General features: G+C 43.8%; 1 protein-coding gene across 1 annotated transcript in view; it reads right to left on the bottom strand.

Annotated features, from left to right (window-relative positions):
• The window catches only part of EIF3K (eukaryotic translation initiation factor 3K), a 92,596-nt gene extending 74,564 nt beyond the window's left edge, over window positions 1-18,032 (bottom strand). The window contains exons 1-2 of the mRNA XM_087398514.1: window positions 17,775-18,032; window positions 5,717-5,773 (exon numbers count right to left, since the gene is read on the bottom strand). Of these exons, the coding sequence (XP_087254640.1) occupies window positions 5,717-5,773; window positions 17,775-17,906 (189 nt within the window). The 5' untranslated portion in view covers window positions 17,907-18,032. The remainder of the gene's footprint in view (window positions 1-5,716; window positions 5,774-17,774) is intronic.

The raw sequence follows: 18,032 nt of genomic DNA, 5'->3' as shown, positions 1-18,032 counted from the left end.
CTCACCACTCCAGGTAGGAGGTCTCCATCCCTAGTCCAGGAAGTTTGCACACAGCCTAGAACTGTTACCTTTAACCACACCTAGTCACACAGTTCCCCATAACTATCACCAGTGCCCAATTAGCCATCCATCTTCTCAATGCAGAGAAGGAGAGCATACATAAGCTTTCTCAAATATCCAGGACTGTCATTACCAATAGTCTCTCACCCTATTGGCACCATACATCTTGAGACATCAACTTGTTTCCCATAAGAGAACTGGCTTCTCAACACCATGGCTTGCAAGAAAATCAAACAGAGGCTGCGAGCCTGAAAAGCTGAAAAGCTTCGTCAGGGCACGGGCACAAGGAATAGAAGACTCCTTACATAGTAGCAGCAGGAAGCAGTTGCAGATGCACACATTCAATCATTGCCATCAGAGCGAAGAACACGAGCTATGTCACGATTGGTGGTAGCATTCGAGGAAGCAACATCATGCCATTCAGGTAAATACCAGTCTCGAGTCTTTACAAGCTTTAGCCTACACCCTAAAGTTCATAGAGTGAACCGCCTACCAACACCTCCAGAAATGCACACGGAGCGGAAGCAATGGCCGATCATCTTGATCCGAGTAGTCTATGGGCCAGAACGCAAGAAAAGGGGAGAGAACCTAAGTGTAGAAGTCATTGCAATAGTGGTGACATTAACAATAAGACAATTATACAAGTACCATCCCTCTGGCATCAAAGGTATTACACAGCCCGTTAGGCATCCAAAAACAAAGCATCTTCTTTGCTGAGAATGGCTCTCACTGAACATGGCAAATAGGCATCCATTTCAGTTCCAAAACAATTGCAATCAGCTTAGGACTATTCCTAGCAACCAATACTTGGTCACACAATCCCCCTTAGCTGCCTTGAGAACCCTCTTATCCATTTACCTACTCATGAGGAAAAAGATAAAGCATGAACACTCAGCTAGCATCCATTGATCATGCCTTACGCTCTAACAGGCCTCTAATAGGCTTCAGTACCCCAAGGAATAACCCACTGGGCTCAGCTTTTACCACATCAAGCAATAGGCATACAGAATTATATCGTGTACTTGCATACAACTCAGTTTTGTTACTAGCAATTCTCTTTGAATCACACAATCCCTCTCTTGCCACAAGTACCTCCCAAGACACTGATGCATCCAAAACAATGGGTGATCGCAATTTTAACCAGCCAATTCCAAGGTAATGGACTCAGCTCATACACGAGCTAGAGCACCCAGGACGAGAACGGCCCCTTCCATGCTGTCACGTAAGGAGCAGCCTGTACTCTCTGATACGTACAGAGCCATTCAGCCAATCGTAAGCTTCTCGTACACCACTAGTACGCTGCCCCGTACAAAGGCTGTAAGCAACACGTACGGAGCCCGTACAACCATGCAAAAGAAGCACATGCTTCCGTACGTAACAGTCTGTACACCTGTGTAGATAATCCGTACAATCCCATACTCTGCAGCTTCACGTGATTGTCCGTACGTAAGTACAGTTGCAGCCTTTAGCAACCCGTACACTCATACGTGATTAACCGCCCACATGTGCATCTAGAAGCAGACCACGTCTGTACACGCCTATCTGTCCGTACGCTGACAACCGTCCGTACTCAAGCCCCCCATCATCCTCTTCAAGCTCGAAGCTAAAAACCTGCACCAGATCCCGTTGATCCCTTCGCCACCTGATCTAGGTGCTTCCCTTGGCCTCCATACCAAATTGGGAGAATTGTGTGGCAATTTTCCACGTGCTCAGTTGTGGATTTTGGTTCTTTTACTCCCTTCAGGGATTTTTGCCCCCACTCAAGGTACCAAGGCCCAGCTTTGGGCCTAATAGCCCGTATAGGCCCTTAATTGGCCTTTTTACCCCTCTAATTGGACCAATGACCAATTTCACCCCCCAAGGCACACTTCCCTAGGGGGAAATTTGCACATCCGCACAATCCATGACCTCGCTCCTTGTTTTCCTAGGTCCTGCCCACATGCATGCGCCAAAATTCACACCCTCGTGACTCTTCCCCCCTCCCCCCCCCCCTCTCTCTCTCTCTCTCTCTCTCTCTCTCTCTCTCTCTCTCTGTGCTTGCAACCTATGGCTATCTGCTAAACAACCCAAGATAGTGCAATTTCCCACATAACATGACAGCTCTAAACCCCCACAGAATGCTCAAGAAGAAAGTATGCAACGCAGCAAAGATATGCAAAGATGACTAATATATTGAAATGACTCATAGACACAACAGAGAACTTCATGCTCACCACTATTGTGTTTGTTGCAGGTTTACACAAAATGGACCAACTCAATGAGACTCCTACAACCTATGAGCAGTTGCTCTTACAGAGAGAACTACCAAAGGATTAATGAAGATGACATGACTCTCATCGAGGAGAGCTTGGAAAAAGAGACGGTGATCTTCTCAGTTGCATCTCTTGTAGAAGTGTCCAACCACTTGTAATGGCGTGGCTACTTCACAATGATTGGTGGATCCTTACATGACACGCTGTCCATGTTGCATGTCTTCTTCAAGGCTCCAAGAGCCATTCAACAATCATGGGACTTTTCAACACTCATAAACTTACTCCAATACCAAAGCAAAGGTAACTCCGAAGCTCAAGATCTCAACTTTCCCCCCATGAGCTGAGGATGAGAACTAGAAAACAACAAAGAAAACAAACTGCATTAGAAAATGCCCAATCATAGAAGTAAAGAATATCTGTCTACATAGGACTGAACACCTATCCACACAGGACTAGAATGAAAAGAAAAATCTAACCACCACACAAGGCATGCCATAGAATGAAGGTCACCCACATAGGGCAAGACCAAAAAAAACAATCTATTGATTTCAGAGGGCGCAATCTTCTCAAACAATTGGACCTTCATCCACTAATTCTGCAGCAGCTTCTATCAGTGAAAGAGTTATTCAAGCAAGCATGTTTTCCCTTCATCAATAACATACTGTTCAGCTAGAGCAGTGTAAAAATGGAATGCTAGCTTCTCAACAATTTACAATTGCAAAGCACGGGAGTGTCACACAATCGATATTCTGTGCAGAGATAATTTCAAGGATAATAGCATTCCCATATTCAAAGCTACCCAAAACTTTCGGTGCCATAATCAGAGAAGAAAACTCATGATGACCTTCAAAATTTGTTACACCTCCCATCAATCTAGTTTTTGTTGTAGGTGACACGACTTGCAACCCCATGTTTAAGAAGAATGAAGCCTATAGGGCCACTGAACTGCTATCAGCACCTCCACAGCTACCATAGAAACGAAAATCCAGAGCAAAACGGGGGCAATTGGACGTCAAGATTGCTTTGTTGCGGCAAAGCCTAGCCCTTATGCGCTGGCTTTCAAGCCAACAATTGGGCGATCCACAGGAACATATACCTAGATGAATCCAGGAACATTCCCAAACTCATCCTCTAAAAACACAACATAGTGCAGTTTCAATCTCATGATAGTCACTCACAAGGTTGAAAACCATAAACTCCATCATGCATAGCAGGGACTAGCTACTATGACATCCCCACTGACGTCATCAGCGCCCAACAGTGGGTGTAGACCATAGTATAAAAATATGCTCTCACACATACAAATCCACACACCCACACATACTTGAGCATCCATTTATACAAAGTCTTCGTACTGAGTTTCCGTCGGCACTCCGGAGGTGAAGGGCAGACTCAGCCATGATGAAGGCTAGCACTAAAGGAGAAGGCTAATCAAAAGGTAGTCCAAAATCTCTTCATTCAAGCTACAACTGCTTGTGAAGTCTAAACATTTTCATTTTAGTCTCTCCCCAACGAGCATCTAAATCTAAATCTAGCTGATAGGGCAACGCACCATTTAAGATAGAAAGAATTATCACAATACCAGCAGGCCGCAACTTGGACGAAAACCTCACAAGGTGAAATTTGCATGTCCGCTAATACGGCAGAAGCATATACCTAGATGAATCCAGGAACATTCCCAAACTCATCCTCTAAAAACACAACATAGTGCAGTTTCAATCTCATGATAGTCACTCACAAGGTTGAAAACCATAAACTCCATCATGCATAGCAGGGACTAGCTACTATGACATCCCCACTGACGTCATCAGCGCCCAACATCCGATCCACAGGAACATATCTATTATTTACAACAAGAAGTTAGAGAGCTCAGGCTTATGGTTGCAGCTCTTGGAAGAAAAGTGAAGGGGATGGAGAGCAAAGGCAAGCAGGAAATCATTGCAAAGGTCACAGAAAAGGCAGCACATCTCCACTAGCACCAACACTTGTCTCCACAGTCGAAGAGATGATCAACACTCGGATCAACTCAGCTAAGAAAGAAATGGGTATTGCGGCCAACAACAAAATCAAAAAAGCAGATCTTTATGCAGAGGTAAAAGCCATAGTACATAATAAGAGAATACTGCGCATTGAGGGATATGCCGAAGGATTGCCTTGACTGTTTTGATGGTGAGGCCTTAGGACACACAGAAGAAGACACACAGAAGAAGAGAAATTTACACCACAAGTAGAATGGGTTGAGAATGACATCAGCTGTATCTCCCAAAAGGGGACACAATTACAAGTTTATTTCGATGAGAAGAAAGGACGAGTTAAAATTCTCTAAGAGACAAACCAGCTGAAAGGTACAGAGGTATGGATATCTGAAGAACTCACTCCGACTTAGCTCAAACAAAGGAATGTTGAACTTACTAAAGTGAAGGATGTACACAAAGCAAGAAAATGGGGAGTCTACGATGATGAAATGGCTCTAATTAGAGACTTTAAATTTAAACCTAAAGACCCTCTGTGTTAAACTGATGTAATGAAGGCCACTATTGATATACGATAAGAAGTTAGATACGTGCTAAATAATCTCAAGCTGAGATGCCATGTGCACTCCTTTTTTCCTCCCCCCAGAGAAAAGAAACTTCTGTTAAACACCATGCAAAACAGCTTCCGAAAGGAGCTGTAGATGGTAAATACAAAAGAGACAAGTTGCCTGCTGTAGGACAGCCTGCCTGTTTCCGGACCTCTGGCTACCTGCCTAGAGAGATTTGGGTCATTTGGTGCAGTCGAGTGATGGGAGGCCAGCTGGTCTCTCCGGCAGCTACCTTAGTTGCCATTTGGCAGGACATCATTTTTCCTTTGCGCACCATTTGGGAGCACGGTACTCCGGGTTCAAGAGCGACCATCGAAAGGCGAAAGCGTTTCTGCAAGGCCTGGCCTGCAAGAATCTTTTACACCCTTCCACGAGAGGTATTTGCTGGATGTATAGACGGCCACCGTGGTTGCTAGCTCCTGTTTTGAAATTATAGAAGTCAAAAGCTTCTTCATGATTTGAGTCAAAATTTAAAACATTGGTTTGCAGTAAACACAATCAACAAGTAATCCAAATCAACATTCATGGTCTAAATCTTTTGTCAACCAGACTGTCACATACACCAATAGAGAAAAGATAAAGACGAAAATAAATCCAAACTTCAATAGATAAATGCAAATCCAAACTTTACTAACATGTAAAAGCATCAACTAGCTAGCTCTAATAGTAACAACCATCGTGAATGGTTGAAGTTTACATGTGAGATGACTCTTGATTATAAACCAGTCCACATGAAACTGTTTGGACTAGATGTATTAGTATACAAGAGATTCCCTATCTTCATTTTTGAGAGAGATCTTATAGCCATAACATGTAAACGAACCTGATACAAGCGTAGAAGGCATAAATTGGCATCCAGGCTGTAGGTCTGATGCATAACCTGCAAACATTATCAAGCCATTAGATTATGAACTTTCGAACAACCTTAGCTGCCCATACACACCTACAACTCTATGAGCTCCATATAAATTCAAGGTATTTTTCATTGGTACCTAAAAATCCAAATTTTTGTTATTTTCAAGAGCTTGAGCCTATTTTACATTATCAATTTATCACTATCATTCTTTACAACAAAGCTTGTTATGAATACTTCCAAGCTTTTGAGCCAAACCTGTTTTTCCCAAAAGTTTTTCATCCTAAACAAAATCGTGATAAAAAGAGGAATATTCAATAAATTATCCAACAGCAATCATAATGCGACACGAACAAGTAATTGTCAACCTGCGAAATAGTCACAACTGTAGGAGCTTATGCTGATTGGTGATAGATCATTGATGAAGAATCCTTGCATTAAAGGAGGGCTGAGTTTTGGGTGATTCAACATTTGGGAACCTGTAGAACAAAAGAAAAAAGAATGTGCCAAGGGTATAGAGAGTTCACAATACATGAACTTCACACGTTCACCTTTCTGTAAATACTCAGAGAATACACAGTAAACTGAACTGTGATTTTATTACAGTAGACAAAATAGTGGACCATATACAAAGTGTTACCGTAGGATTTCAACAACAGTGAGCTGCTTCAGAATTTCAACTCCACGTGCCTCATGGAGAGGCTTAGATAGGCTGGGGTAGGCAGGAGATAGAGTAGAAAGGCACAGAAAGTGAGGGGTGTCAGAAGGCCTGTAGATCCTCTCACTACTCAACACCACTATAGGAGACTCACCACCCAGCCAAAACAGATCATCCCAAAGGTCACTAAAGAAACCTCTAGGTGCACCACTACCACCACTATGCCCAAACTACTCAAGCCAGTAGTCCACTTAGGACAGTAGCCTATTAGGACTGTCGTAACTCTCCTAACTAGGCACTACCACCTTTTGGGCCACTTCAGCCTGCCACAGTCTTACTCCTATCTTCCTAGCCTAAGGTATCCCCTCTTATTGGTAATCTTGCATGATATTATCCTTGATGGAACAACCCCGCCCCTTAAGAGGAGTTGAAGGCCTCGACAACAATATTAGGAAACCACACCTTGGACATTCCCCAAGCTTGCAACATTCATTACGAGCTGATATAGGAAAGTGCTCATAAATAACTGAAAATGTAAGAAATCCTAGATTTACTATAGTTAGAAATGTGCTAAGGAACAGAAAGGAGACTGAAATAGCACAGAACAAGGAATATTTGTATTGCTTGAGTGTCTGTAGTGTTTGTAGTCCATACAATTGGGCCTCTCTTATATAGAGAGTGAAGAGTCACACATAAAAAAGTGTTTACTCCAAAGTATATGTGCATGAAGAGGTGTGTACCCCTTGTGAAGGGTATGACCCTTGATGAGAGGGTACATTACAATAGGAGTGTCTCTTCAATAGAATGTCTCTTGTGAAGGGTTGTGCCTCATAGGAAGTGTCCCGTCGAAAGGGCATACCCTTCCACAAGTGTCCATTCATCAAACCATCCATAAGTCTAAGATATAGAGAAAGGAATACGTCACAGATCGTGACATCCCCTCCCACTCAAAATAAGACCCTGATAAAGATAATGAACTCATGGAGAAAATATCACGGTAAATTCTGAAAATACTGCTGTAAAATGTCAGGGTACTGCTGTAAGTCTTCATCAGATTGCCAAGTAGCGTCGGAGTCGTCCAGATCTCGCCAAAGAACAAGGAATTCCGTGATAAGTCGATGTCGAGTCTCTCGCTATCGATGGTCCAGAATACGCTCAGGAATAAGGAAAACATAATCGTCTTCGATTTCTAGGACATAATCACCTGCAGGAGGAACTGCTTCATCGCTTGGAATGTACGTCTTTAGCCAAGAAATATGAAATGCCGGATGGTTTTTACCCCATGATGGTGGTAATTCTAATTTGTAACTTAAAGGTGATTTTTTCTTGACGATCCGGAAAGGTCCATAGTACCTTGGTCGCAACTTAGGAAACACAGACTTAACCGTCTTATAGTGATGTGAGGCTACAAATAATAGCACCATGTCACCAGTGTCAAATTCAAGGTGACGTCTATGTTTGTTGGCAGACCGTTGATACCGCTCTTGCGCTTTTCGCATATGATCCCTAACTTGGAGTAGAATGTCTTGCATTTCTTGAACCAGTTGATCAGCTAGGGCCACTCGATGTTGGAATACGAAATTTGTTGGTACAATCGGAGTGTGTCCATAAGCTGCTTGGAATGGAGTCATGCTAATGGCACTATGGAAAGAGTTATTATAAGCAAACTCAAGGAGTGGTAGATACTCTTCCCAAGCTGCTAGGCGTGACTGAATATAATATCGAAGCGTTTCTTCCAGAACTTGGTTGACTCTTTCAGTCTGGCCATCTGATTTTGGGTGGTAGGCTGAACTGAATAGTAGAGTTGTTCCTAAAGATTCAAACGGTGAAATCCAAAAGTGACTGGTAAACTTAGGATCTCTGTCGGATATGATATTCTTGGGCAATCCATGGTGTCAGAAGATGTGTTGTATGAAGAGTTTGGCTATGTTCGGAGCCTGTGCACTGCTTTTGCAAGCAACAAAGTGTGCCATTTTGGACAATCGATCGGCAATTACCATAATCTGAGTGTTACCTCGGGAGGATCGTGGTAGTGTTGTAATGAAATCCATGGAAATACTTTCCCACCTTTCAGTTGGAACTGGAAGAGGCTGAAGAAGTCCTGCTGGAAGTCGTCGGCTTGCTTTCATTTGTTGACAAGATAAGCAAGATGTAACCATTTTGATGACGTCGCTTTTCATCTGAGGCCAGTAGTATGTTGCACTGAGTAACCTATAAGTCTTGTTGATGCCTGGATGGGCAGCATAAGAAACTACATGATGCTCTTTTAACAAAAGACGTCAAACATCCTTGTCATGTGGTACACAGACGCGATCTTGATAATACAGAAGGTCGTCCGTATAAGAATAGGATGAGAAAATCTTCTGTTCGGAAGTCGAAGGTTGATCTTTTGAAAGAACTTGTACTGCTGTGCCGAAGTCTTTATCATTGAAATACTTCCCTTTGAATGAAGTCAGAACATCCACAGATAATATAGAGATTACCATAGCTGATGCTAGAGTTAACCTGCTGAGAGCATCTGCAACTACATTGCGTAGTCCTGGAATGTACTCAATGGTCATGTGAAAGTTGGCCAGAAACTCAACCTAGCATGCTTGTCGAGCGTTCATGACTGGCTGAGTAAAGATATACTTTAAAGAGTGTTGGTCTATCTTGACCACCGAGTCGGCTCCCATGAAATAATGTTTCCAAGAGCGATAAGCATGTACAACGGCAAGAAACTCCTTATCATAGACCGGGTATCGGGTTTGGATATCGGAATGTTTATGGCTGTCAAAAGCAATAACTCTGCCTTCTTGCATCAAGACTGCCCCTTTCTGAGACTTGTGGGGATCTTGAGACTGTCGCTGACCTTGATTACCCGAGGTTTTCCGAAACTTGGGGTTATCTTGAGGACGAGCACCTTTGGCCATAGTAGAGTTCGGTGTTCTATTAGCACTCTGCTTCCCTGTGTTTTGGAAATCAATAATGCGCTCTACGTAAGCAATAGCGCCAGCTGTGGTGGTGATGTTTGCTTTGAGGACATCAATGCGTAACGAGGGATTTAGGCCTGAGATGAGAGCATGAAGGCACTCATCATCAGTTAAACCATCAATCTCCAGCACCAATGTGGTGAACTGAGAGATGTAGGAAGACAGGGAGCCTCTTTGCTCCAATTGTATGAGTTTTGAACGTGCTTCGAAGTCCGCATTGGCAGGTATGAACTGCTTACAGAGCATGAGTTCGAAACATTCTCAAGTTAACACACTTTTGCCATCCTTTAAGCATCGTTGCCACCATAGGAAAGCTGTATCCTTGAGGAGGGAGGCTGCCAAGGCAATCTTTTTGCCTTCAATGAGATCAACAGTATCAAAGTACATGCGCAGTTTTGTGAGCCATTGGTCAACTTTTCGGCGATTTCGTTGACCAGTGTAGGCTTTCGGAAGTTTAATGTCAAGTCTTTTAGTTTTGGAAGCTTGGAGTAAACGGTAGAGGGCACGGAGTTCAGTGTTTTCTACCTCTGGTGGGAATGAGTCCACATAGTCGTCTAGTTGCGTCACGTCATCCTCTGTATCTGTGGTACTACGAGAATCTTAGAGTTGTTGGACTTTTTGGACCAACTCAGAGATGCTGTCCTGAAGCTGGGAAATTTGAAGTTGAAGTAGTGCTTCGCCTTGTAAGTTGACTTCAGGGGTCCTTTTTGGACTTGAGTCGCTTATCTCCGGAGAGGCTGCACGCGAGCGTTGTGACATATCTAAGATCCCTGTGAGAAAAGCACAAACCTGCGCTCTAGTTTGTACCATTCCTGGAAGAAGATTCGGGCTCCTCCCTGAGGTTGCTCATGTTGGAGGGGGCAGGAGAAGCACGATGGAACCACCCGTGGAAATCTGGTAAAGGAGGTCCTCGTGATGCCGAAATGGGTGTTACTGCTAGTGAGAGTACAAGGGTAGGTTGCAGAGTCCACGGATCTGAAAAGGGATAAGGAGCTGCTGTCGGGAGTGAAGGGTATCCAGGAGAAGGAGTGCCTTCAGAGTGTAAATACTGTCTTGGGGAAGGTACAACCTGTGCAGAGGATATCTGGGAGCTGAAGGAGGTGGAGAGTATCCTAGAGATGCTGAAGCTGAGGGGTAAAAATCTCTCCAAAGATGGACAGCAAACTCGTGAGGAATATCGGGTTCTGGGTATCTACATGTCTCGTGGAACACAACCTGGACTGTGCTGAGAAAGTAATGTAACTGAGGTGCCTCGCGCAGAAGGTATAGGATGTGGTCCAAGTCACTGGAAGGGCACGTGACACAGAAGACCCACGATGCAAAAGCTCCGAAATGGGCTGGTTGTGCAATCTGAACACGATATTGTGTGGTAGATGATGCCTCAGGTGTCCTTGAAAGGACGGGTGCATTACCAGGGGTTTCCATGCTTTAAGGAGGAGGCTTTCATTTGCTGTAATTTGATAATGAGCGTCAAATAACAATATGAAAGAGAATCCTTAGAAATAGAATGGAAAGAATCCACTTGGCATAGATTAGATCTGCCAATTAGTTGCATAGCAAGGCTTGAAAATCCCTTGTCCAGAGGTCCATCGATTAAGAGGCGCCTGGCGAGACTTTCAAGGCAGATGGGGCATTGGCAAAATCGTATTACAGATTGCATGAGATCTGGCGCACCTTTCCTGTGTGGAAATTCATAGCCTGGCGAAGGAGGCCTGCGTTGAAACCTGTAGGGTACTTAGAAACAGGACCAGGCCTGGCTAGAGGGAAATAGAGGGCAGCAACTGGAAGAAGATGGCGCAATCACGTACGGCAGAAAATGGCAAAACAGAATTCTGGATTTTGCGTTTTGATTCATGCGGCTATTGCTGGGTGGTGGTTACCCAAAAATTAAAACGTGGGTTTGGAGAACCCTTGGGTAGTCTAGGGTTAGGTCTTGGGTATAGGGCTGGTTTTTCTTTTTAGCCCTTTTAGGTACCCTTTTGTAGGGTGCTTGGTGCCAAAAGGTGTGCCTATTCTAAGGGGTGTGACCCTTGGAATAGGTGTACCTTTTCATGAAGGGGTGTGACCCTGATTTAAAAAGGGGTGTCCCCACACGAAAAGAGGTGTCCTTTTTTCCACGATGGGGTGTGTCCCTTGGGTGAGGAGTCAAAACTCTTCATCAAAAGGTGTGTCCGATGGTGAAAAGGGTGGGTCCCTTGGTTTTGGGATAGCCCAAGCACATGAAAAGACACGATTTTTGTCGTGTTCATTCACATCAACTCATGATGTGGGGGAGATGGAGAGGCCATTGATGACTTTAGGTGGGGTTGGTGCTAAAAATTTTTGCACTCATTCTCTCCATCTCTTCCTTACACAATGTGCACGGATATCCTTCTAGCAGAAAGAGACGTATCAGATAAGCGCTAGAAGGTGGGGGGCATTTCCTACAGGCAGGAGCGAAATTTGCTCTGATACCACTGTAAGAAATCCTAGATTTACTATATTTAGAAATGTGCTAAGGAATAACACTTGGGAGTTGTGTGACTTGCCTCCTGGCAAGAATGCCATTGGAACTGAGTGGATTTATAAGATTAAACAAAAAGCCGATGGTTCAATGGACCATTACAAAGCCCGTCTTGTTGCTAAGGGCTACGCTCAACAACAAGGCATTGACTTTGAGGAGGCTTTTGCCCCCACTTCCAAGATCACTACTATTCGCATTGTTATTGCCTTTGCTGCACACTTTCATTGGCAAGTACATCAGCTTAATATTCCTTCATGGGCATTTGCAGGAAGAAGGTCTATGTTTCCCAACCTCTTAACGTTGAGGTTGAAGGTTCTGAAAGCAAGTTATGCCGCTTAAAGAAAGCCCTGCATGGATGAGACATGTGGATGAACATAGGAGATACTTGGTTTTCAACAATGCCAATGCTTGCTCATTGATATTATGGCCCTTACAGGATCCTCCACAAGATTGGGGAGGTAGCATATCGATTGGAGCTACCGAGCACCTCCAAGATCCACAATGTGTTTCATATGTCTTTGATGAAACCACATGTGGGTCAGCATGTGCACATTTACAGTTGCCAGACTATGGACAAGGAGAGTCGTATCCTATATGTCCCCGAGCGCATTGTGGGTTTCAAAGATAGAGTACTCCGCAACAAGGTATACATTGAGTACATCATCAGATGAAAAGGACGACCAGAGGATGAATAATAATGGCAGCCAAAGAACATTCTCCAGAAGTACCCCTATTTTTTACCAAGCTAATCAGCATCCGTTGCTATCTCAGCACCTTGTGTGAAAGCAGGAACATGTACTTTTGAGGGCAAAATTCTATGAAGAAGGGATGGGTGCAATGAAGGGGGAAAAGGGGCTAATTTGGAGGCACTCTAGTGAGGTACAAACCCACCACTCATGTAGCACTTTTTGATGTGACTACTCCTACTCTCCTTCCTTCCTCCACCTACATGCTCTCTCTCTCTCTCTCTCTCTCTCTCTCTCTCTCTCTCAATGATACAATTTGTCAAAAAATAGGGAAGAATAGATAAATCACAGATTTCCTATCAAAGCAACAAATGGAGACAGAAAATGCTTACAAAGCTTATGAATATGGCACGAAGGATTCCCATCAGATTGGCAACTCAATAGGATTGTACCGATTCATAAGGGGGGAGATAGCAAGATGGCAAAGAATTATCGAACAAGCAAGGTGAGCAACCTAATGGCAAAGCTATATGACAATATTCTTGACCAAAAAATCAATAAATGGGCAGAGGAAAAGGGAGACAAGGTACCATCCCAAGCAAGGTTCCGCACCAAACACTGAACGGGTGATCATTTGATTGCCATAAGGGCAGCAACTGAAGTAGTCAAGCATAAGAAAGAGGCTGTTTAGACGCGTACCGACACTATGAGAAGGTTCTAGCAAAGCTAGCACAGCCGCTAGCAGATGGATCATGCTCCATTGGAAAAGCTTCTTAATGATGATTTGGAGGGGTGGATGAAATAAACAGCAAGGAAGGTGTTCAGATTGCAGGGTATGCTTTGCTAATGCTTATCTACGCGGATGATGTGGTATTCTTTGCAAAGAACAAAGCGAATTTGCAAGCACATTTGGATGCACTGAGAGAATTCTGCAAACACTCAGGTATCAACATAGATAAGACAAAGGTAACAGTGGCAATCCGAACACATAATAAACAAGGGAATGTCACCTTTGAAGGGGAGCCTCTAGAAACAGCCAACACATATAAATACCTAGAGCTGGATATTACAGACATCTACAAATGGAATGTGGAAAGGAGGATTCTGGGAGGTTTGAAAGCTTTGTATAGCTTCCACAATAAATGCAGGGAGGCTCATCTGTGCAATTGGGGAATGTGAAAGTTTATGTACACCAGGCTAGTACAAACAGTGATCCTCTACGGATGCCCAGTTTGGGCACCCGGGCCCTCTAGGATGTATTGGGAAAGGATAGGAACTTTACACAAATGTTTCCTGATAGGGGAGTTACAGGCAAAGGCACAGACACCCTACCCCATCCTACTAGCTGAAAGTTCAAATAGGTATAATACCGAAATACCTTCAAAAGCCATCTAATCTGCAAAATTAGAACTAGTTCCATTGATCTCAAGGTGGAGAGGGGTAGGTGGGCAAGACCCAAGATCCCTTGCAAAATATGCCCAACAGGGGAGGTAGAAAATGAGCAGATGTAGAGCCTACACTCACATCAGAGAAGGAATGAGGACAACAGAGACAGTTCGAAAAATCTGCTGGAGCAGCCAGCCGAGTTACTTGAAGTTGGTTTTGGAACATTGTGACTACACCCAGATTCATTTCCCACATGCATTGAGGATGTTAATGGGTCAGTTTCGAGTACATAGGCTATGGGTTGAGACAAGACAAGCAAAGGGCATCCCATGTTAGAGACGGATCTGCGCATTGTGTGATATGTAGGAGACTAAGATAGAGGATCACTATGCTTTCAGATGCCCTGTATACTATGAGATCTGTGGACTACACCACTGTCTTTTCAGTATTGTTTTCAGCCCACTCAGCAAGATCCTGGCACGTCCAGATCAACAAAGGGTGGCTATTTTCCTTCTTGATGCCCAAAGACACAAAGGTCAACTCATACGAGGATAGAGGAGAGCACATGAGGGACCGGCCAAGCCCTATCAGAGCACCATCATGGATTTTTTCTCTAGTGACCCAAGCAAGGGACAACAAGGGATCAGATCCACAAGAGAGCCAAATGACACAACACACTATATCCAACCTTAAGTGAATACCCACATGAGGGCCGCAGACATATCCTCTCTTTTCGATGTGGGGAGACAGACCACTGGAGTACAGATAGCACTTGTCAGACAACGGGCCACATCACGGAGAAGACAAAGGTCGAGCGACAGCAGCGTTCTATCACTGATTTTGTCTCTCGAGCCAACCCTTGCCAAATCCTGAGCCACTTTCAAACAAGCTCCTCTTGTCTCTCCTCGATCGTCCAGTCATGTTGGTCCCACAGACAGCATACCTCTGTCTAACCACTCAAGGATGGGTGACAGATTGATAGACAACCAGGGGATTCTCAGTGTTTGCTCCCCTTTGTGGGTTTCTCTCACAGCAGCAATAGTGCAATGTACTACTTTTATTTCCCGTCACAGGCGTCAGCCTTGGGTAGGGGGTTTTAGTGGCCCCACCCTTAAGTTTCATTGCATCTGGTTTCTTTTCACTCTCATAGACCATTTGGTCTTTTGTAGACGTTAATGAACTTTGTTTCTTTATTTCTCTCTCTTCCCCAACTCTTCCTCTCTCTCATATCCTTCTCCACCTTTCTCAATCTACCCCCTTTTCTATATTGTAAAAGGACTTGCTCAACACCCCAACTGCAAAAGGAATGTTTAGGCGTGCATTACTGAGATAAAGAAGACAGCTCCATCAATTGATGATACAACATGCCATCAACCGGGAAGAATTGTGTTTAAAATGTTTACCCCTTGGATCCTCCGGAAGTTCGGTCCTGGACTAACACCCCGTTGACTAGAAAAGAATACATCAGCCATCCTTTGAGGCTGCATCATCATACTTCTCGCCATCTTTATAATGACTCTATTCTTGCCCTCCACTACTTCAATTTGTTGAGGACTGAAAGAAATTGTCATCTATCTCTTAATCCCAAGAACTCCTTGTCAACATATTCTCCACCTTTGTTAGTGCCATGATTCTAGAGTTTGGTATCAGCCTTTTTGCTCCACCTTTACTAGCTACTCTTTGAACTTCCCAAAGGCATCTCACTTCTCCTTTATGAAATATATCCACACCTCACACCTATAGTCATCTATTAATTTAAGAAAGTATAAACAGATAGCCACCAAAGGATCTCATGGCCATATGCCCACACAAGTCAAAGTGAACTAGTTTCCAAAGGTGCAATGCTCCTTTCACAGCTTTGCAGAAAGAGCTATTGATGTTGCTTTCTATCGAAGCAAGTTGTGCAAATAGAAGAATGTGGCTGAAGCCTAGGAAGTTTGATCACCGTAATCTTCTTATGCATCCCCACCAAAGTGGTGAGTGGTACATGACCAAAACGCTTGTGCCACAACGTGCTTGCACAATCTTGATCACGAGCAAAGAATCCATGAATAAGGTATAGACCACCATCCTCGATCTCTCAAGCCACTCAATCATTGCTCTAGTGATTTCTAACTAAGACTTGCTTATCATCAATCTTCACCCTTCGTGTTGTTCGTGGTCATGGGAGAAACTAAAAGCAGATTCTTTACAAGAGTTAGCATGTACAAAACATCAAAGAGAGTTTTATGCACACCATCATGAGTAGAGAAAGAAACAAAACCCCTACCTTTTACCCTACATTTAAACTCATCGTCCATGGTGACAGCCAACTAACAAGGAACGGATTCAAGCTGCAAGAAGCTAATATTGTGTTAGGTCAAGTGGCAAGTACATATATCTAGATGAATCCACGAACATGCCCAAACTCATCCTCTAAAAACACAACATAGTGCAGTTTCAATCTCACGATAGTCACTCATAAGGTTGAAAACCATGAACTCCTAGCTACTATGACAAGTACCTCCACTCTTGATATACTATGGATCCTTTAAGGTAAATACAAGTGCCATGGAGCCTCCTAGGTAGATACTAGTGCCACCTCACGAACCTCTATGAAGATTGGCCGTTCTTGGACCTCTATGAAGATTGGTGACGTTCCTTTGGCTTTGCTACAGTAGAATCGTACTTCTTTGCGTTGTTTGCTTGCTTCTTTATGCAATCCTTAGCCAATAATACAGCTTCATCCCCTCCATACAACTTCCACCTAATCTTAAATCAACAACAACCTCACTTTCACAAAGGTCAAGAATTTACTCCTTTTGCCAAGTAAAAACCCCGTGGTAACATTGTTGCGAATCGTTGAGACTCAACCTTGGTGCCAACTGCAGCCAACTAATCCTGAATCTTCTAAGACTTTCATGATACCACCTAACATTGGATCTCCGTCATTCAATCTTAGAGCGAAAAGCTAAGACCGGAAATTAGCCACCACACAGGTAAGATCTAAGCCTCATACGGATCCTCCACGGTTCCCATCTAGATAAGTGAATCACGCTATCCACTAACGTCATCCTAGTGATAACCAACGCTTGTGTTGCATCCTTCTCCTCCAAAATCAAGCATCTCATCATCTTCTTCATCATTATAGTCAAGGATTAGAGGCTACAGGCTTCTCCTCTTTATCTTGAACTTCCACAATCAATAGGTCACGCCCTCAAGCAGCAAGCTTGCATGGTCCTATAAAATTCTTTTCACCTAAGGAAATAAAGAACAAGCCATTGTGACTCAGTAACGTAAGAGACTCTCAACTTTCTAAGGCTATATTTGCGTATGCCCCACCACATCTTAATTTTCACGGTGTTCGGAGTCTGCTAGCTTACAAGCAGCAATCGTAGGCTGTTTGCTATAATTTTGTTCTCACGGAGTTACCTTTATTAGCTAAGATCTTACCATCCGATTTTCCCGAGTACGTGAAGACGTGCACTACTTTTAAGATGAAGACCTCCAGATACTCGATTTTGGAGTTATTGGGTTGCCTTTGTGTCTCAAATAGGGAAATAAAGCAGCTTTTGCCGCGGAGATCGTCGATACCCAGACAATCGCATGGATTATGGTCGAAGCATTTAAGTAGTGACTAACGTCAAAGCACTTACTGTCTATTTGAACCATCTGCACATTTGAACCAGCACGTAGCATAAAGTGATGAAATGTTCTAACCCAAACCTCCTCACTCGAAGGACCAAGAAGTAGGAGTCCGCAGTGGCAGCGACACAAAACTTGCTACACTACGTGTCGTGCAATAAGAGCATCCCATCAGTCAGTTTTCAGGCAAATAATGCACCTGCTCGTGTACATAGCTCTCCAAGTCAGGCAGGATGTCAGGGTTGTAAGGGTTTAAGGCCACCAGCTGCTCCATAGTGAAGGGAACTTGCTGAGTCAGCATATCTCTGTCTGATGCTCGATTAACCTGCATAGCACGTTCGAAGGAGAGCTAGGACGCGAACGGAAGAGGCCGCTCGTTTAGTAGACTACTCAGTTTATTCTCCCCAACCCTCTCTACGCTCCTAAAAATAGGGTTTGTATTTCATTTGCCTGGGGC

Source organism: Dipteris shenzhenensis, chromosome 27 (genome assembly GCF_047967505.1).
Source record: "Dipteris shenzhenensis isolate YYH24624 ecotype China chromosome 27, Dip_SZ_1.0, whole genome shotgun sequence".
NCBI classification, from domain to species: domain Eukaryota; kingdom Viridiplantae; phylum Streptophyta; class Polypodiopsida; order Gleicheniales; family Dipteridaceae; genus Dipteris; species Dipteris shenzhenensis.
The sequence above is the reverse complement of the archived record's forward strand: the minus strand, read 5'-3'. Positions and strand labels throughout refer to the sequence as shown.